General features: G+C 42.4%; 1 protein-coding gene across 1 annotated transcript in view; it reads left to right on the top strand.

The window, feature by feature from the left end:
* RAB6B (RAB6B, member RAS oncogene family) overlaps positions 1-22,136 on the top strand; it is a 147,756-nt gene that overhangs the window by 56,605 nt on the left and 69,015 nt on the right. Inside the window, exons 2-3 of the mRNA XM_073576537.1 lie at positions 9,840-9,898; positions 18,720-18,773. Coding sequence (XP_073432638.1) covers positions 9,840-9,898; positions 18,720-18,773 — 113 coding nt within the window. The remainder of the gene's footprint in view (positions 1-9,839; positions 9,899-18,719; positions 18,774-22,136) is intronic.

Consider the following 22,136-nt stretch of genomic DNA (forward strand, 5'->3'; position numbering starts at 1 on the left):
GAGGGCTTATTTTCGGCAGGACATGTTATAGTTTTGAATGACAATGCTCATTTTTCCATAAAATGTACTGAAAAATGGGGAAAAAAATTCTGTCTTGTGAGATGGTGAAAAAACACCATTTTTGGGGGGGTTTTGTTTTTACAGCTTTAAACGTCTGGTGCAATTGAACTGGCAAAATGATTTTCTAAGTCAAATGATTTTCTGGTGATAAGGCCTGTTTCACACCTACCTGGCATGTAGAGTTAAATTGCCACCAGAGGCAATTCTTCCAGGCATGCGCAGTGTACAAATACGGATCCGGCCAGCAAAAAAACGTTGCAGTGTCCGTCCTGTCATGCCTGCGGAAGCCAAAATTTTGGCGGATCCGTAAAAAAACGGATCCAACGGATGACCATCCGTCAAGATCCGCCGATAATGCAAGTCAATGGGAAAAAAACGGATCCGCCAAGAAAAATGGCAGATCCGTTTTTTTTCCAAAACGGCGGATTTTGACTGATGGTGACAGACGGATGTGTGAAAGAGGCCTAACAAACTTGTATAGTTACTTTTCCTTTAAGTAGTTTAAAAAAGTTTATAAATTAGTAAAAAAAAAAAATGTTTCTAAGAGCCATAATTTTTACATTTTTCTACAAATGGAGTTGTATGAAGCTGGTGTTCGCGTTGTGAGCTGTACTGTTTTTTGGTACCATTTGGGGATATATAAAATGCTCTGACTTCTGTTTGTTGCATTTATGGGGGAAGTGAAACTGAAAAAATAGCAATAGTGGCATTTTGATTATTTTTTCTTTGCTTTCTGGTGTTTACCCTAACTAATTAGATTGGACTCTTTAACTTGACAAAAGAGGCTAATTCGACATTTTAGGGGTTTTTTTGTACATATATTTTAAAGAACTTTCGCTTTTTTTTATTTTTTTTACTTTATACTTTACTTTTTCATTTCCATGGGGAAGATCTAGCTAATATTGGTTGGATAACTCTGTCAACTACACATATCCATAGTTGACATACGCTGTAAATTCAAATTCTATTCGGAATAACACCCTTAGGTACCCAAAAATGAATAGATCCAGTAGTATTACAAACAAATATTTATTATTAAAATATTTTCAAAAATAATTAACATCAATGCCCAGTAGGAGGCACAAAAATACACTGACAAGATTATATATGGCCACTAAGATCATGTGTATACAAATATAACAAACAGTACAGCATATTTATTATATTACTCAATCGATATAAATATTAACAACCAGTGTCTAGAAAAATTCTCCTATATATAACACATTCCCCTATACGAAAACCCAAACACATGCCCGTTTCAAAAAGGTTCCCATTATAGTTATAAATAAATCAATGTACCCATATAGCTATATATGGAAAATATTATGGCCATTAAAGTAAAAGCGCTAATCCAAATAGCCAGGGTAATTCTGGTGTAAGTAATCAACAGGGAACCTATAATATTACCTCAAATGACAGGGCATTAGTGGTGCAGTGTAGCGTGTCCTCCGTCACCCCAACGCGCGTTTCGCACAGGCTTCTTCCGGGATAGGATTTGAGTTTATGTGTTTATGTTTTTAAGTGCCAGTTTTTTGCATGTATATTTCGGGACATTTTGAATTTAACATACGCTGTAAATGTCTGACGGATGTCCTCCGGGGTTTATACAGGACATTTTACTTGACATACAAATGTCATTTTTCTTATCTGATGTAGCGTAAATATCGCTGATCTCCTGAATTTGGCATTTTTTAATGGACTCCAGCACCTCTCCATTCCCAAAATATGTCCTCCTCTTCCCCTGTAAATCTATTATTGTTAGACAAGTGGGCATGATCCTCAGCTCTTCTCTATGGCGGTCACTCCCACGAGGGTCACTATTGTTTGGCTAACATGAGAGGGCTTTATCAAACTAATGGAGAAGTCAAAGTCCAAAAAAAATCATCAAAGCCAGATTTAGGAGAACAGTGGCATTTAGACCAGGTAAAAAAAAATTATATATACAGTATTTATATTAGTTGACAGGTTGTCTTTAACCCTTTGACAACATTCGCCATACATGTATGTCGCAAGTCGAAAACGCGTGTATGGAGTGGGTTCATGGGGTGAGCGCGCCCCATACCCGGCAGATCATGGCTGTGTATTACAGTCGGTACCTGCCTCTAACAATTGTTAACCTGTTAAATACCACTGTCAAACTCTGACAGCAACATTTAACATGCATTGGCATGAGAGTGCGTCATTCCATGCGCATATCGGCGCGCCTGTGACATGACCACGGATTGCCAATGGGTTGTTGCTGTGACATTATGGAGTTCCTTTGAATCCCTGCCTGTGCCCGGGCTTCAAAGGAGACTGTGATTTCTGCTATATGCAGCGATGCTGCGGCATTGCAATATAAGGCACAAGCGATCAGACAATCGCAGCTTCAAGTTCCCTAAGGTAAAAAAAAAATGGTTAAAAAATATGAAGAAAATAAAAAACAAAAGTTCAGATCACGCCATCTTTGTGCTCCATTAAAAATGAAGATATTAAAAAAATACATATGTGATATTGCTGCAGTCAGAAAAGTCCGATCTATCAAAATATAAAAATAATTAACTCTATTAGTAAACACGGTAAACGGAAAAAAAAAATCGAGAACGCCATTATTGCATTTTTTTGATCAGTGCAATTCTGCAAAAAATGCTGTAACGTCACATCTATCCCAAAGTGGTATCAATAAAAATGTTGTCTCGTCCCGCAAAAAATCAGCTGTCACACAGCCCCATTGATCAAAACATATAAATGTTACTTGGAACATGGCGACCCAACCCAAATAATAATAACAAAACAGGACATGTTTGATATCGCCGTATTCGTACTGATGAGCTGGATCTTGTTGCACGTTGATGGACGGACGTTTCTCGCCTCTCCATTCCGGGACCTGTTGAAGCCCGTCGTCCATCCATCAACGTATCACATTTACTCCGGCAAACATTTTTATGGTGATATTTCAATAAAATTTAGGATTTTTTAAAGGAGTGCCACCTTCTCTTCTCTACGTGATACCGGAACTACCGTAGATACTTTGTAGTTATTATTGAAGGCATGCCTTATTTTATCAATAGGGGCAGCCATATTAGCGATCATCCTGCTTCTACAGAAATGGATAAAACCAAGAAATAATTGAATGCAAAAAAACTTGGCAGATGAGAACAACTCGGAAGCTCTTTTTATTAGAGATTTGTTGGTACGTGCCCTTTATATGTCCTTGTAGGGTCTGGTTTCCCAGGATATTCATCTCTAAACAGAATAATCATGTCAGATAGCTGTCGGATTCTTGACAGCCGGGCTGTTCCTGCGGACAGCGTCGACGTTATTATATGGGAGCTGTCAATCATCCAGGCCCGACATGGAAAGTGCTCGGTGCAGGCTGCAAAGTGATCACCTTTCTCCGGGATGCAAGCAGTTCACAGAAGGACACGGCGCCTTTGAGAAGAATCCTAATGATTTGCTCCAGTCTGGGATTAATTGTCAGTGGGTTCCTCAGTTCTCTGGAGAAAATACATTCACACAGCTGAAGCTGAAGTAATAGGATCCAGTCCGGATACAGGAAGATATAGATTCTGTATGGCTTACACTGGATACGGATGACCGGCCTGGTCGTATGGTTTATCGCATGCTTCGATATTGCACATAACCTGGATTGCTTCTTAGTAATGGTGGATGAAAGAAAGATTTCATTAAGGATATTTACTCCGAGGGTTGTTCTTCTGCAGGGTCTCTAGGGAAAATGTGAAGAAAGGCTGAAAGGTCCCTTCTGTCTTTGTTGCTACGTTACAGTACAAAAGAGACAAGCGCCTGTCAGACCCTTTCGGTCAGTTAAGGTTGCAGTTGTGCAGAAAATACATGGAGGTTTCTTTTTAACCCAATAAACACTAACTAGGTAGTGACATGTAAAGCTGGGGAATTTTCCCATAATAAAAATATTATATAAACACCACTTCTTATATATTAGTGCTCGGCATAAATGAGTACACCCCCTTTGAAAAACAAAAAAGATTACTGAATTTTTTTATCAATATCACACTAGAGCAATTTCCAAAATTTTGACAAGAATTGGTTTCTTAGATTTTTTTTAACCCATAACATGAAAGTAAAATTACGGTAATAATATATCTTTCATTACAAAATCTTCAGTTTTACTCAAATTAGTTGATGCAAAAATGAACAGACCTCACATCACAAACTACTACATCTAGTATTCTGTATGACCACCATGATTTTTAAGGACATCACTAAGTCTTTTAGTCATGGTATTAACAAGCCGCATACTTATGTTAGCATCTTTACTTTGATAATACAGAGCAGTACATCTGTGAACTTATGATACCATCAATGAAATCTAGCTCCCTGACACAAGCAGCGCTCATGCAGCCTCACATATGAACAATGACACCACCATGCTTCACTGTAGGCACCATGCATTTTTCTAAATTTAGTTTTCTAAACGCATGGTGCCCACAGGGAAACATGGTGGTGGCCAAGCCCTTATGTGAGGCTGAATGAGTGCTGCTGGTGTTGGGGAGCTACATGTCATTGATGCTATCATGATTACACATAAGTACTGTTCTATATTGAAAGAGAAAATGTTATCGTGCTCTTGGTAGATGTGCACTTTTCCAACATAACAATGATACAATAGAGCAACAATGAAGGCAATGGAGGCTGGAATTGAGGTATGTACTTTAGAGTAATTAGTTCTGCCTTTATCTTGAATGCAGTAATAGCCAGAAATTGGTCTGGAGATCACGAGGGCAACGACAAGAAGAGGTCTTTGCAAGAGAACGTCACACCAGTCCTACTCCCAAGATTATGGTATGGGGTTGTATAATATACTGTAGCCATGTTACATTGATTTGGTTGTAGAATCAGTGGAACGATCATTTCTCCATAGTGTCCCACAAGCCATCCTTCAACATGACCATGCCTGGCTGCTTGTTGCTTTTGCTATTGTGGACAGCCAATGTGATGTAAATGTACTATCATGGCCTACAGCATTCCAGACTTGTATTCCATTGAGCACATCTGAGATGTCATTGGTCAGTAATTTTAGAGGGAACAGTCAACAGCAGATTTTGATGATTTGCCCAAGTGCGTTCAGTGTTGCAGAACTTGCAGAACATTCCACAGACATCCATTAATAACCTCATTGACAGAAACCAAGACGTGTAAGTGCGTGTAAGACAATTTTTCACATGTCTATCGATCCTGTGATTTTAATAATTCCACTACGGTACTTTTCTTTCTTGGAGTTGTAATTTCAATGTTGTGGAGTGTCTATCTATCTCTTTATCAATGATCACTGGAGGTTCAAATGCTGAGACCCACACCAATCTTGAGAACGAGAGTACCAAAAATCTCCTTTATGAATAGAATGGCAGTGAGCATGTTCACCACTGTGCACACAAGCGGTGGTCACACGTTCTCATTACTGCTGTTCACAGCAGCTGGACCACCAGCAATCCTACAATTAATAACTATCTTGTGGATAAGTGATAAATATTATGAACATATTAACATAACCCTTCAACTATTTTGGAAATTGCTCACCAGTACATGCAATAGCGATCGAGTTTTAAAGAGAAACTAATTTTTTTTCAATTTAATTATCCTCCAGGTATTGCAAAATTATGATTTTTGTAATATGCTTCATTACTAGTGATGAGCGAATGTGATCGGATAACGTGTTATCTGAGCATGCTCGGGTCTCATCCGAGTATCTTGGGCGTGCTCAAATAATATGTTCTTGTTTTCGCGGCTGCATGATTCATGGCTGTTAGACAGCTGTAACACATGCGATGATTGCCTGTTTGTTAGGCAATCCCTGCATGTTTTGTGGGTGTCTAACAGTCACAAAACATGCAGCTGCAGGGACTCTAACAGAATGTATGAGCATGCCCAAGATACTCGGATAAGACCCAAGCATGCTCAGATAACACATTCCCAAGTATGCTCAGATAATAACACATTATCCGAGCATGTTTGCTCATCACTATTCACTACCTTTTTATGCTTTTTTCTCTCCCAAATTCTATGCTGCAGTTCTCTTTCAATGTTCAGTTCCTCCTTCCTTATAAGCCCTTCTCTATTGCTGCTCAGCAAAGATTTGTACTCTGTGTCACAACAGTCTGTGCACTAGAATTCCTCTGACTTTTCAGAGTATGGGCATAGGAAGCAGAAAGGTTCAGACAGGGAAAGGCCTGTTCACAGACTGTTTGAATATAGTATATGGATGTTTTCTGAGCCGCAGTTAAAAGCAGCTCCTGAAGGAGCATAAAATGGGAAAGAATGAAGCAGAAGAAAAATAAATAACCTTGCCTGAATGATAACTACATACAAAATACTTCAGCTAATCTTTAATGATAGAGCAGGGTACACTAAGCCAAAAAATATGGAGAAAGGAAAAGAGAGAACCTGTCAGATGATCTAAGCAGTATGAATTAGATTCTGTCTTCACTATTGTGACCAGGTATATTTTCTGCTGAAATTCTCTGGCATTTCAGAGAAAATATAGTTTGAAGGCTGCATTTTCTCAGTATCATTAGGTGATTGGCAGGTCTTTCGCTAAGTACATATATGGGTGACCATGACCAGTCAATGCACTAGAGCAGCACAGAGAGAAGGGCTTTTTAAACTATATTTTATATATATTATAAAGCTATTAGCCTACATAGGGTTAATCTGCAGGTTGACCCCTTCACCCTCGAGCCTGTTCTCACCTTCCTAACTGGGCCAATTTTTATAATTAAGACCAGTGTCACTTTATGAGGTAATAGCTCTGGAACGCTTTAATGGATCCCGCTGATTCTGAGATTGCTTGATCGTGAAATATTGTACTTCACGATAGTGGTAAAATGTTTTCGATATGACTTGTGATTATTTGTGAAAATATCGTAAATCTGGCAAAAATTTTGCAACTTTTCAAACTTTAGCTCTTAAGCCTGTAAACCAGAGAGTTGTGTCACACAAAATAGTTAATAAATAACATTTCCCACATGTATAATTTACATTTGCAGTTAGAAGGGTTAAAATTTGATCAGCAATTTCTAATTTTTACAAAACCATTTTTAAGGGACCACATCACATTACAAGAGACTTTGGGGGCCTATGTGACAGAACATACCCAAAAGTGACACCATTCTAAAGGTCCTCAAAATAATATTCAAGAAGTTTATTAAATCTTCAGGTACTTCGTAGGAATTAATGAAATGTGGAGGGAAAAAATAAATATTTTACTTTTTTCACAAAATTTTTACTTTAGCCCCAATTTTTTTTTTATTTTCATAAGGATAATAGGAGAAAATGGATGCTTAAATTTGTAGTGCAGGGGGAGAAGCATCGTTTGACTTTTTGAAAGCAAACATGGCTGGAATCGAGAGCAGATGCCATGTCGCGTTTGGAGAAACCCTGATGTGCCTAAAAAAGTGGAAACCCCCCACAAGTAACCCATTTTGGAAACTAGACCCCTCACGGAATGTATCTCGATGTGTGTTCACTGAAGGGGTTAACTAGTGTGACAGTTTTAAAGGACGGGTCACTTCAGATGTGACAAATGACAATACCAAAAATGTGTACTTTTTTTGTTTTACGCAAAATACAAAAGTTATGGGTTTAATATAGGTATATATTTTATTATTATTTTGTGATTGTTTTTAAAAAAATATTTTTACTTTTTTTTTAACTTTATTACTTGGTTCCTTTATGGGACTTTCACTTTTAGCAGTCTGTGCGCTGTTTAAAGCATTTCAGTGCACCAGCATTGAAATTCTTTATAACTGTCAGTTCTGCACTGACACACAAGCTTGTTAGACTATGCTCTGAGCATGGTCTAACATGCTTGCTAGCTTGGTGACCAATAGGTCCTCATGAGGAACTTGTGTCACCATGGCAACAAATAGGCCCTCGCGATGAATTCACGGGAGTGCTAATCGGAGGGGAGAGGGAACCCCCTCCCTGCCGTCTAAATGCGATCGATATCGATCACAGTATTTAGTGGGTTAAATTGCTTTCAGTTTTAAATTAAAATTACAAAGTGTCTTAATATACAATTTCTGAAAAAGCTAAATTAAGCAAAAATAATATATGTGTATATGCAATAAATATAAACCCTTTTGATAAAATTTATTCTTATCCACCTGTTGACATCCAACATGGTTGTTTCATCTCTTACAGATGCCATTAACCGTTCTAGTGCTCACAAAATTTTCACACTGAAAGGTGAAATTGCTCTTCATCTTCAGCTTTTAGAGGAAGCCTGAAGGTTTTGTTGCAAAATTAACTAATATCTGGAACTGTTCATAATTCTCTGCATCTTCACTAAACCACAGTATCAGCTATCAGAAAACAGCCTTAAAGCATAATGTTGCCTCCACTATTCTTCACTGTGGGTATGGTGTTCTTTTGGTGATGTGCACTCTTTGCTTTGCGCCAAACATACCTTTTGTAATTCTGTCCAAAAAGTTCAACCTTGGTTTCATTAGACCATAACACGTTGTCACACATGCTTTTGGTAGACCTGATGTAGATTTTGGCAAAACATAGCCTGCTTGGATGTCTTGCTTTGTAGTAAGAAGTTTGCTTATTGCCATCCTATCCCACAGGCCAGATATATGAAGATTACGGGAGAATACTGTTATATTCAATACACAACCAGTACTTGACAAACATTTCTGAAGCCCATTTAATGTTGCTGCAGGCCTCTTGGCATCCTCACGTAACAATTTCAGTGTTTTTTCATCAATTTTTGAGGGATGTCCAGTCTTAGATAATGTCATTGTTTTACCAAATTGAATCCACTTGTTGATGACCGTCTTCACTGTGTTCCATTATACATCTAATAACTTGGAATTTTTTTTGTACCCTTCTCCTAACTGATAATTTTCAACAGTGATATTCCTTTGTTATGTTGTAAGCTGTTTATGAAAGGCTTGTGCTGAAAAATGCAACTAAGAAAATGTCAGGTAACTCCTGCTAAAATAGCTAAACTTTATATGGGGTTAAAGGGAATCTGTCACCCTTTTTTTGCCAGCATTGACATCAGGGGCTTATCTACAGCATTCTGTAATGCTGTAGATAAGCCCCCGATGTAACCTGAAAGATAAGAAAAACACGTTAGATTATACTCACGGGAGGGGGCGGTCCGGTCCGATGGGTGTCGCGGTCCGGTCCGGTTCCTCCCATCTTCATGCGATGCCATCTTCTTCCCTTCCTGTAGTAGCTCCGGCACAGGCGCACTGCTCTGCCCTGTTGAGGGCAGAGCAGAGTCCTGCAGTGCGCAGGTGTCGGGAGAGGTCTGGCGCCTGTGCACTGCAGTATTCTGCTCTGCCCTCAACAGGGCAGAGCAGTGCGCCTGCGCTGGAGCCACGATAGAAAGGGAAGAAGAGGACGGCATCGTATGAAGATGGGAGGTGCCACACCAGACCGTGCCCCCCGGTGAATATAATCTAACGTGTTTTTCTTATCTTTCAGGTTACATCGGGGCTTATCTACAGCATTACAGAATGCTGTAGATAAGCCCCTGATGTGAATGCCAGGAGGTGGTAGGCCAAAAAAAGGGATGACAGATTACTACTATGTAACATGAGTGTAAATGTGATTGGAAGCTGCTCTCTGACAGGGTTGTTATCATAATTGCACAACCCCTTTAAGTGCAGGGTCCCTGAATATTATGATGAGGGGCTTTTAGGTACAAACATAGCAAAGCAAAAGGAAAATACAAAATAAAGTGTGTGCTATAAACACGACCCTTGCGCCATGTCGACCATACTAATATCATTTTTCTCATCTTGCAGTTGGAAAGACGTCTCTCATCACAAGGTTTATGTATGACAGTTTTGACAACACATATCAGGTAAGACTGGCACTCCTGATTTGATCAGCACTGGAGCTTTTTTTGATAGAAGTATATAATTCCCGAATTAATTCCAGCCTGAAATATACTATAACAGTAAAATAATATATATATATATATATATATATATATATATAGGCAAGACTTATAATCTCTGCAATGTTCTGTTTGCCGAGTACATCAGAGAATTCCCTAGTGTACATCACTGAGAAAGGCCTCCAACGTATGCCACCATATGTGTCTACAGGAGAGAACATTGAATAAAACGATTCTATTTTATGCTATTTTTTTTCTTTGAAGGCATCGCTCAACCTTTCTGTCCTCTTGAAAAGGCTTAAAAATTAGAAAAACAGTGTTGGAAAAAACATGAAATACAAAGGCCATGTAATTCCTCATACTTTTTCTAAAAGACTAGTGTGAAGCGATTTGCAGAACCCTGTCCAGCAGCCATGCCAGTGACCTGTAACAGATGGATGGGAGACAGGTGAACTGCCTCCTACCTACAAGCATCCATGGTCCTTTATTATTATTATTATTATTATTATTATTATTATTTATTGTTATAGCGCCATTTATTCCATGGCGCTTTACAGGTAAGGAGGGGTATACATAAAAACAAGTACAATAATCTTAAACAATACAAATCATAACTGGTACAGGAGGAGAGAGGACCCTGCCCGCGAGGGCTCACAATCTACAAGGGATGGGTGATAATACAGTAGGCGAGGGTAGAGCTGGTCGTGCAGCGGTTTGGTCGATCGGTGGTTACAGCAGGTTGTAGGCTTGTCAGAAGAGGTGGGTCTTCAGGCTCTTTTTGAAGGTTTCGATGGTAGGTGAGAGTCTGATATGTTGTGGTAGAGAGTTCCAGAGTAGGGCTGATGCGCGAGAGAAATCTTGTATGCGATTCTGGGAAGAGGACATAAGAGGGGAGTAGAGAAGGAGATCTTGTGAGGATCGGAGGTTGCGTGCAGGAAAGTACCGGGAGACGAGGTCACAGATGTATGGAGGAGACAGGTTGTGGATGGCTTTGTATGTCATGGTTAGGGTTTTGTAATGGAGTCTCTGGGCAATTGGGAGCCAGTGAAGGAATTGACAGAGGGGAGAAGCTGGGGAATAGCGGGGGGACAGGTGGATTAGTCGGGCAGCAGAGTTTAGAATAGATTGGAGGGGTGCGAGAGTGTTTGAGGGGAGGCCACAGAGCAGGAGGTTGCAGTAGTCAAGGCGAGAGATGATGAGGGCATGGACTAGGGTTTTTGCAGATTCTTGGGTGAGGAATGAACGGATTCGTGAAATATTTTTGAGTTGAAGTCGGCAGGAAGTGGAAAGGGCTTGGATATGTGGTTTGAAGGAGAGATTAGCGTCAAGGATTACTCCGAGGCAGCGAGCTTGTGGGACTGGGGAGAGTGGGCAGTCATTTACTGTAATTGATAGGTTCGTAGGGGGGGTCACGTGAGATGGGGGAAAGATGATGAATTCTGTTTTGTCCATGTTGAGTTTCAGAAATCTAGCGGAGAAGAAGGATGAAATAGTGGACAGACATTGAGGGATTCTGGTTAGTAGGGAGGTGATATCTGGTCCAGAGATGTAGATCTGTGTGTCATCAGCGTAGAGATGATACTGAAAGACATGAGATTCTATGAGCTGTCCCAGGCCAAAGGTGTAAATAGAGAACAGCAGGGGCCCAAGGACTGAACCTTGTGGGACTCCGACAGATAGGGGGCGAGGTGAGGAGGTGGTGTGTGAGTGGGAGACGCTGAATGTCCGGTCTGTTAGGTATGATGAGATCCAGGATAGGGCCAAGTCTGTGATGCCGAGGGATGAGAGGGTCTGTAATAATAGGGAATGGTCCACTGTGTCAAAGGCAGCCGACAGGTCCAGGAGGAGGAGGACAGAGTAGTGTCGCTTGCTCTTGGCGGTTAAGAGGTCATTGGTGACCTTAGTAAGGGCAGTTTCAGTGGAGTGGTGTGACCGGAAGCCAGATTGTAAGCGGTCGAAGAGGGAGCAAGAAGAGAGATGGGAGGACAGTTCAAGGTAGACGTGTTGTTCCAGTAGCTTGGAGGCGTAGGGGAGAAGTGATATAGGGCGATAGCTAGATACAGAGGATGGGTCAAGAGAGGGCTTTTTGAGGATAGGTGTGATGGAGGCATGTTTAAAGCTTGAGGGGAAAACACCAGTTGTTAGTGATAGGTTGAAGAGATGGGTTAGGGTTGGGATGAAGACTGTGGTGAGGTTTGGTATGAAGTGGGATGGGATCGGGTCGAGTGCACAGGTGGTGAGATGTGATCTTGAGAGTAGAGTGGAGAGTCGATCTTCTGTAATGGTGGAGAAGTTGGTTTTGAAGGTGGAGGGCTGGGAAGTTGGGAGGAAGGGTTCTGGGGGTTGTTGACCAAAACTTTCTCTGATGTTATCAATCTTCTGCTTGAAAAATGAGGCAAAGTCTTCAGCTGAGATGAGTGGGGAGGGAGGAGGTGCTGGGGGACGGAGGAGAGAATTGAAGGTGTTGAATAACTGTTTAGGGTTGTGAGACAGGGAGGATATGAGAGATGAGAAGTAGGTTTGTTTAGCTGTGGCGAGTGTGGTCTTAAAAGTAGTGAGGGACTGTTTGAATGCGATGAAGTGCTCGTTGGAGTGGGATCTTTTCCATCTGCGCTCAGCAGCCCTGGAAGCTCGCCTCAGCTCTTTGGTCAGGCTGGTGTGCCAGGGCTGTCCGTTGATTTTGCAAGCTTTGGTATGTGTAAGTGGGGCAGCGGATTCCAAAGCTACAGCTATTGTGGTGTTATATAGAGCGGCAGCGTCATCCGCATTGTGTAAGGAACTTATATCTGTGAGAGGGAGAAGGGATTCAGAGAATGAGTGTAGGTCAAGGTGTTTAAGATTTCTGCGAGGGTGTGAAAGTTTGTGGGGTGGGGATTGTAGACATGGAGTGAAGAGGGAAGAGAATGTGAGAAGGTTGTGGTCAGAGAGAGGAAGAGGTGAGTTAGAGAGGTTAGATAGGGAGCAGAGGCGGGTGAAGATGAGGTCCAGTGTGTGGCCATCTTTGTGGGTGGCTGTAGAAGACCATTGAGTGAGGCCGAAGGAGGAAGTGAGAGATAGGAGTTTAGTGGCAGCTGAGAGGGAAGTGTCAATGGGGATGTTGAAGTCGCCCATGATGATAGTAGGGATGTCCGCGGAAAGGAAATGAAGTAACCAGGTGGTGAAGTGGTCAAAGAAGGTGGTGGCTGGCCCTGGGGGGCGGTAGATGACAGCCAGTTGGAGGTTGGAGGGGGAGTAGATGCGCACAGAGTGCACCTCAAAGGAAGGGAGGGTAACAGAGGGTGGCAGTGGGATTGGGGTGAAGGAGCAGGTATCTGACAGGAGAAAACCAACTCCTCCGCCATGTTTGCTGCTGGGGCGGGGGGGGTGTGAGAAAGGTGGAAGCCACCATATGAAAGTGCAGCAGGAGAGGCTGTGTCAGAAGGGGTGAGCCAGGTTTCGGTGATGGCGAGGAAGGAAAGTTTGGTAGTAACAAAAAGATCATGAATGTAGGAAAGCTTTATTTGATTAGCTGGCCTGGCGTCACATGTGCATCATGCTGCGAACGATTATTACATCCTACCAGGCTGGCTAATCAAAAGGGGAGCAGCAGATGTCAGCAGGTAGGAGGCGAATGTCAAGGTTCTGGCTCATTGCCCCCTGATTACTGTCACGGCTGTTGTGCCAAGTTTCTTGTAGGTCCATTTGCACCAACTCCACTCCCTATTAGTTGAATTTCCATGTGAAAAAGCAGTAACTTCCATAAAGCCTATTCTGTATCGATGAACTAAGGCTACATTCACACGTTCATCATTTGTCAGTATTTCACATCAGTATTTGTAAGCCAAAACCAGGAGTGGGTGAAAAATGCAGAAGTGACATGTTTCTATTATACTTTTCCTCTGGTTGTTACACTCCTGATTTTGGCTTAGAAATACTCATGTAAAATACTGACCAAATACTCAATGTGTGAACGTGGCCTAAAAGTGGCCATACACGGGTAATGGTTTAACAAATGTTTGGTGTCTTTTTTTTACTGTCTCATTGTAGTCCATATTGGCTGCTGAAGTTTTCTGTACCATATTTTGCTAAGTTCTTCTTTCAACGACATTTCATGCGCAGTTGAAAGATCTCATATCCTATAATCCTATAATCCACCAAAAATGTAAGCATGGACAACTTGGTTCCAGACAATAAACTTTAGTCTAACATATCTGAGCATCTTCAAACTGTACTATCTACAGATATCTTTCGTTTGTCTGTTAATAACCCGAGTCATGTTTCAAGGAGCTTTAAGGGTATGTGCACACAACTTCTTTTTCAGGCGGGTCTGCTCTAATACCCGCCTGAGAAAGCAGTCAAAAAATGCTAAAAAGAATGAACACAGGCGCTGCAATGTAAAAACGACTTGCTGGGCATGTGTTCAGTTTCATTTATCCACTTCAGGCTTCAAAAGACGTAAAGTGGTTAAAACTTGTGACCTCCTTAAGTAGCACAATGGTTGATATAAGAAAGTAAAAAAAAACACCACTGGGAAAGACAACACAAAAAATGCAAAGGAAGCCACTGAAAAGACGTCTAAAAAAAAAAAAGCCAGTTCAGGAAAAAAACGCAGGGGTGTATTGAATGTCTTCCTCATGTAAAACTTGGCAAGTATGGGTGGGTCGCCGTCACACCCAGGGCTGTGGGGTACTCGGTACCGGGCCCAATGATCCTCATTGGGAGATGTCATGGTAGCTGGAACCCAGCCCGTGGCCCTGGGCGCCCATTGTAAATGTTCAGTGTCAATGTGTAAGTCGTTACGCCACCTGTGGTGTTCGGCAAGGTAGATGTTAAGCCGTCACTGCAGACAGTTCCTCTGGGACAGATGGTGTGGTGCAACAGTGATGGTATAGCCCTCCACAGGCAGGGCTGTAGTCCCAGGGCAGAGTGGATGTAGCGACACTTAGATGGTGCAGTGTCGGGCGCAAGGGATGTAGCAGTGCTGGGCAAGTTGACGCAGGAATAAGTGGAGGACACCAGGGCATGTAGTTCCAAAGCTTTACTCACAGTCTGTGGTGGCTCCAGAGCCCACATCAGTGCCGTGTCCTCCGGGTCAGGAGCTCAGTCAACCTCCAGGCAAGATGAAGCACTCCTTTCCAACACATGTGCCTTTTCTGAACGTCTCCCTCTTAGTGCCTTTAAGTGAAGTACTCCTAGTACTGAGTTACACTGGAGTTCCTCCTGTCAGATGTTCCTATGAACTCTACTTGTACGGCAGACAGTTGTAGTCTACTTCGGGGACTCTCTGCTTGTAAGTCCCGGCTCTCTATCTTGTTGCTGTTGTGTCCCCAAGTCTGTTGTGAGAATAAAGTGATGACAAACTTCTATTCCTCCTGTGTCTGTTGCGGGACCATAAGTATCCAAACAACCTCGGGGACCAGACCCCGGCCTTGCGCCTAGAACTTGAGAGGGGTTCTCTTCTAACCCCCAATCCTCTGTTCTCTTCCTCTCCTCACGTTCCGTACTAACCTTTCCTTCTTATGGAGAGTCAGACTTTCCTTCAGTGTTCCTTTCCTGTGCCAGCGGACCCGGTGCAGCGGTGGCAGGTACCGTCAGTGAAAGTACCATTCCGGGGGTGCCGGTGGTGTAGGCCCCTCCTGAGCGTGCTGCCCACTCAACTTCCGTAAGGCCTCCTGCCTCAGTCGCAGACGGGTTGTCAGCTGGGCTATTTCCTCCTCCAGCTGCCGGCGGTTCACTGTGGAAGCCAGATCGGAGCCTTCAGTTGCTGCGCCTGGGAGATTCAGCTCAACCTCCCTTCACTCTTCACGCCTCCTTTCTCCCTCCATGATGGCGGCTTCACTCTCTCCTTCTTCCTGTCTCTGCTGTTTTCCCGCCACTGGCTTCCGCTCCTCCTTCTGGGAGCGGCGTCTTTTTCCTACTTCTCCATACCAGGCCAGTATACGAACCCCTCGGGGGGGTGGGCCATGTTGCTGTCGCATAGAAGTTCAGACAGGGGAGGCCCAGGACAGTTCGCGGTCTTTTCTTAGGACCACCCATGTTGTCACGCCCCTCTTCTCCGCAGCCATTTTTAGCATTCATTTTACAGTCTATCAAATTGGGTCTTCTGCACATTTCCACAATCTTTTAAGCTAAATAAATCATAGGCACACAGAACCCGGTGGCACCGGGCTTCATCATCCTGTTCGTGACACCAAAAATGGGTCACCCTCACACCCAGGGCTGTGGGGTACTCGGTACTGGGCCCGATGGTCCTCAATGGGAGATGTCAAGGTAGCTGGAACCCGGCCCGTGGCCCTGGGCACCCATTGTAAATGTTCAGTGTCAATGTGTAAGTCGTGACACCACCTGTGGTGTTCGGCAAGGTAGATGTTAAGCCGACGCTGCAGACAGTTCCTCTGGGACAGATGGTGTGGTGCAGCAGTGATGGTATAGCCCTCCACAGGCAGGGCTGTAGTCCCAGGGCAGAGTGGATGTAGCGACACTTAGATGGTGTAGTGTCGGGCGCAAGGGATGTAGCAGTGCTGGGCAAGTTGACGCAGGAATAAGTGGAGGACACCAGGGCATGTAGTTCCAAAGCTTTACTCACAGTCTGTGGTGGATCCAGAGCCCGCATCGGTGCCGTGTCCTCCAGGTCAGGAGCTCAGTCAACCTTCAAGCAAGATGAAGCACTCCTTTCCAACACTCCGCCAACATATGTGCTTTTTCTGAACGTCACCCTCTTAGCGCCTTTAAGTGAAGTACTCCTAGTACTAAGTTATACTGGAGTTCCTCCTGTTAGATGTTCCTATGAACTCTACTTGTACGGCAGACAGTTGTAGTCTGCTTCGGGGACTATCTGTTTCTAAGTCCCGGCTTTCTATCTCGTTGCTGTTGTGTCCCCAAGTCTGTTGTGAGAATAAAGTGATGACAAACTTCTATTCCTCCGGTGTCTGTTGCAGGACCATAAGTATCCAAACAACCTCGAGGACCGGACGCCGGCCTTGCGCCTAGAACTTGAGAGGGGTTCTCTTCTAACCATCAATCCTCTGTTCTCTTCCTCTCCTCACGTTCCGTACTAATCCTTTCCTTCTTTTGGAGAGTCAGGCTTTCCTTCAGTGTTCCTTTCCTGTGCCAGCGGACCCAGTTCACTGAGGTCGGCTGCAGCACTTTCCTTCCTCCATCCCTCTCAGGGGATCTCCTTAAACAGGTCCGACCTCGTCAGACTCCTGTGACTAACTCTCTGTATCCTATCCTCTTCCCGCTCTTTAGTGCAGACTAAACTCCACTCGCCTCCCAGCACGCTTCGTGTTCCAAGCAGGGAGCCACCAAAGTTTGCTTTGCTACACTACTGTGTTGTGTGGAATGCAGGTGTTGGAGCGTGGTCAGGGGTCTCCACCTTACCTGAATGGTGGGGCACCACACCTCAGGAGGAGGTGCAGTACCTCTGTGGCGACTGAACCCTCAGGGGCGCCACATGGGTACATCTAAAAGAGGTGTGCACATGCCTTAATGCAGTGTAACCATCAGATTTCACAATACTAACTGTATGATGATCTGTTGGGGAATAGTCGGGAGGCAGCCATACACATAAAGACTGTTGACCTAGCCTACCGATATTGGATGATGTTCGTCTAATGTGTATGGGGTCTTTTACTCCTGATGAGGCTGACATACTTTTCTTTCAAATATCCATGTCAGCTATGACAGCATAAAAATATATATATATATATTTTTCCTGATTTAAATTAGAATTTGCATTTTAGGAGTCCACCAAGACATACAGCTGGACTCATAAAATGCAAATTTTAATATCAAGATTATACAGCCATTCTGGCATGGATTTTCAAAGTGAGCACGGCAGGCTCACCAGGCCTAAAATATACATTTAGTGGTATTTTCAGCTCGTATTGTGAAATCCAGTGACATTTTTGTTTAAATGACATTTTAAAATATCATACAAGTGTAGAATAAGTTTTCCACTCACCTTTTAGGGTTACATAATTTAGGCCCAACTCTAATGCCAGCGTTCAGTACGGATAGGATGTGTCTGCTGTCATCCTACACATAGGGATTGAGAGTTCTGTTAGAAACCTAATATTTTACATGTGACTCTTTAACTCTTGACCTGCAAATTGAATCTGCATTAGGCACAGTTATCCTTAACCAAACTCAAGTCCAACGCAAAAATAACTGGTCCAGGGACTTATGTGGGGACCTTCTACCTCTTTCAGCCTCCCCATGCACGTGTATGCTTGGCTAAAGTACCCATACAATTAGACTGTCACCTGAACCTGCTAATATCTGTGCATTCTGTATATGGGTTTCTGTATATTAGTCTCCTGACTAAGGATCCGCTATGTCTGATATTGGACTGTCCATCCTTTGGTTCTCAGCAAGATAAGCTGCTGCCTGAGGAGTCTGGCAGCGGCTCTCTCACAGGTGCGCTCCTATATATGTTGGGGTCGGTAAGAACTAGCTGTTGGTCAAGTGATTGGTCAAAACTATTGTTGGGCCACCAGCTATGTATTGTGTGTGGGGACTCTAAAACAATGTGTTCTCAAAAAAAAGTGGGGAGTAAGTTGGCAGACAGCTCAAGAGGCGGCTTATCTCTCTGAGAACAAAGGGAAATCCAACTGCCTAATCTACATCTCCCCATCATGGAAGAATCGGGAGGCCCTACAAACGCCATTACATGGCATAGGGACTTCACTTTGGTTCAGTAGACCTAGAGTATAATGTCAGTAGGACTGGAGATGAATTTGTGGCCATGTAGCGGCTGTCAGAATTCAGATTATCATGTCATCCATTCTTTGTCTGTTTTGTCTAGGCGACTATTGGAATTGACTTCCTGTCAAAGACCATGTATTTAGAGGATCGGACGGTGAGTTTCTTTCTTCTCTCTGGACCTTTAACTACACATTGGAGCTACAGTGAGATGAGTTGGATGTTCCTACATTATCATATCTCTTGTGTTTCAACAGTTTTTTTGCCTAGTGTCTATGGTTCAATTCTAGTTAAGCCTAACACAAAGGGGCCCATACATCAAAGTGTTTATGCCAGAAAAAAACGTTTTCATAATTGTGCAAAAAATGTGCAACTTTGGCATTTTCATGCCAGTGTCAGCCAGCTTCACCTAAGTGTGCAGAGCTGAGGGTGGAGTGAGGACGTGGCAATGCCATCTAATTCAAGATGACCACATGGTGCTACCTTATGCCAGTAATTTTAAACTGGAGTAACATTTCTGGCAAGGTTGCACGCACTCCATTTTGTAAGATACATGTGATTCATAAAGTGATGTACACCTCTTAATGAATTAAAGGGGTATTCCTATCTCCAAAATCAAATCCCAACATGTAGTAAGTATAATAATAATAATAATAGCAGCAGCAAATACCCCCAATTAGAAATGTAGTATAGTTTTTCTGATTCGCTATGTCTCTCTCCTCATGTGCAGACATTGCAGGACCTTATGTATCCATGGTTACAACCAGTAGCAACTAGCTGTCACTTTATCAGTGGACATAACCATAGATTCCTAAGGTCTTGCAATACCTGCACACGAGGAAAGAGACATTGCGTATCAGAAAAACTATACTACACTTCTAATTTACTAATATTATTATTATTATTATTACACCTACTACATATTGGGATAGCATTTTGGAGATGGGAATGCCACTTAAAGCTCCTCTTACTCTGCTAAGCCCTTTGATTAAGGCCGTCCTGTACAATGTCAGTCAAAAGTTTTACCATAACCAGGTTCCACGCATCATGTTCCCACATGCTTTATGCATCCATCAGCCCTCTGCGTCTGTACTGTTACACACTTAACATTATGGCTGGTCCATACAATCAGGGCAACTGTTACCACCCACCTTTCGTGTCTACCTCTTTCCTCATAGACTGTAAGCTTGCGAGCAGGGCCCTCATTCCTCTTGGTATTTGTTATAATCTATGTGATTATTGTTATGCTGTAATGTCTATTGTCTGTACAAGTCCCCTCTGAAATGTAAAGTGTTGTGGAATATGTCGGCGCCATAGAAATAAAATTTATTATTATTATTAATTAATCAGTGGCCAAAGTCTACAGACTACGAAATAATTTATGATACCGAAGATCGTGTTCCTGAACAGCAATGAATGAGCATCTGTGGCTTTTATAGCACCTCTATGTTCTGCAGCGCTGTACACAGACCATTCCCACCATTCCCACTTCTCGGTATGGCCTGTTAAGCTCGTCTATTTAGCATAACATAAGGATTATTATGGCACACATTATTTTTATAGGAAATAATACCCATAAAGCTGTGAGATTAGCTATCTATGGAACATGGTTTGCAATCAATTTGTAATGACTAGAGACTGCAAGGCATCCAATAAAATATTACTGAGCGCTTGGTAATGGACGCGGCTGCAGGAATAAGGAGGACGAGAAAACACCGACTGCTCTGAATTTATAGGTTGGACTAAAGGCATAAGCTTATCTGTGTCTATTACTATTGTACGTTTTAGTTAATGTACATAAATGTATAAAGAAATGTTGCCAGAATTTGGAATTATTATCTGTATATAAAGGGACCTACCCATCGGGGGGTATGGGGCTGTATAGTGTCACAATAGGGAGGGAATTCATCAAGGCGAGCATTCTGTGCACCAGTATTGATGTTCATGACGAACAATATGCTGGAGGAAGAAGCACTAAATGAATTTATTAGGCGTGTGTCTCTTAATGAATGTTACTCATCTTTTGGCACCAGAGGCAGAAAATGTGCTCTCTAGTGGCCTCTAGTCGTACATTCCTGCTATAAAATACTATGGAGAAAATGATAGCAAAAATGACCAACTGTGCTAGGTCATGCCTTCCCGCTAAGTCATGCCCACTTTTAAAAAGGATGAGGGAGCCGGAGTAAAAGAAAAAATAATAATAATGTTGTAACATTTTTTGTCAACTTTTCTTTAATAAAAAATGTATGATTTTATTTTTTTTGCTTCGGCTTTTAATCCCGACTGTAAGATAAGTGTGTGGTGAACAGTATTTGTCTATGTGTATTCTTGACTCTGAGAAAGTTATGTAATAAGTCATGCAATTTATTATGCTCACTTATATAGTGCCATTAATTTCCCAAGCTCTTTACAGACATTATCATTACTGTCCCCATTGGGGCTCACAATCTAGATTCCCTATCAAGAAATTTTGGAGTGTGGGAGGAAATTAGAGAACCCAGAGGAAACCCACGCAAACACAGGGAGAACATACAAACTATTTGCAAATGTCGTCCTTGATGGGATTTGAACCCAGGACCCCAGCGCTGCATAATAGCACTGCTAACTCCTAGGGATAGGTAGATTAGATAGATCTGGGGCGGCGACGGGGAAGTTTTAATGTTGCGCTAGGTGGTCATCTCTGGAACCCCTTATGTCAAGAGAATTAGAGTCTACTGGCCCATAAGGCACTTGATTAAGTAGTAAAAGAGGTGGAGAGGTGACCATGCAACTTTAATTTACCTTTGTTAATGAAGCCCTCCTCCTCCCATCAAAGTTTTTATCCTCTTAATATATTGCCATTATCATATTATGCAATATATCAATGTGTACTTACAATTGCTCATTTTGCCTTTCTACCCAGGTAATTCTTCTCTTTTCTCTGCTCTATGTAGAAACAGGAAGTCTCTTTTCCATGCATAAATCATTCCCCTCTTCAACTCCTGACCCAGCTGCTCCATCCTCCCCCTTGTCTTGGACTTTGCAGTGACTCATGTGTAAAATAAACCTCCTGTTTCTACATAGAGCTTAGAAGGACTCATTCCGTTTTTAATCACATGATGTCATAGACCTAATGGAAAAAAGAAGAATTAGACAGGTACCAAGACAAAATTAACAATTGTAAGTTCACCATGCTATATGATGACTGTAGTATATTAATAGGATACACATTTTGATTGGAAGAGAGCTTCTTTAAAGTAGTAAAATACTTGAGTATTTCAGCAACTCCAAAACTACAATAGAGGGAGCCACATGCATGTATGGTCTTTCTTTTTGGAGTGCGAATGGTGGACAAACAATCCACTATTCCCCTGATAGTTTGGAGTTCTGGAAACACAAAATTGGCCCTAGAATACATTCATGGATTTTATTTTTAATTTGCCATAATAGTCGTGGATGGTAATAATCTTTTATAGTTTATTTTGACCTTGGGGACTTGTTGAATCTGACATCGTGACCCTTGTTCTAAAAAAGGTTTGCA

Source organism: Dendrobates tinctorius, unplaced genomic scaffold (genome assembly GCF_039654945.1).
Source record: "Dendrobates tinctorius isolate UK_male_01 unplaced genomic scaffold, ASM3965494v1 ptg000049l, whole genome shotgun sequence".
Classification (NCBI taxonomy): Eukaryota; Metazoa; Chordata; class Amphibia; order Anura; family Dendrobatidae; genus Dendrobates; species Dendrobates tinctorius.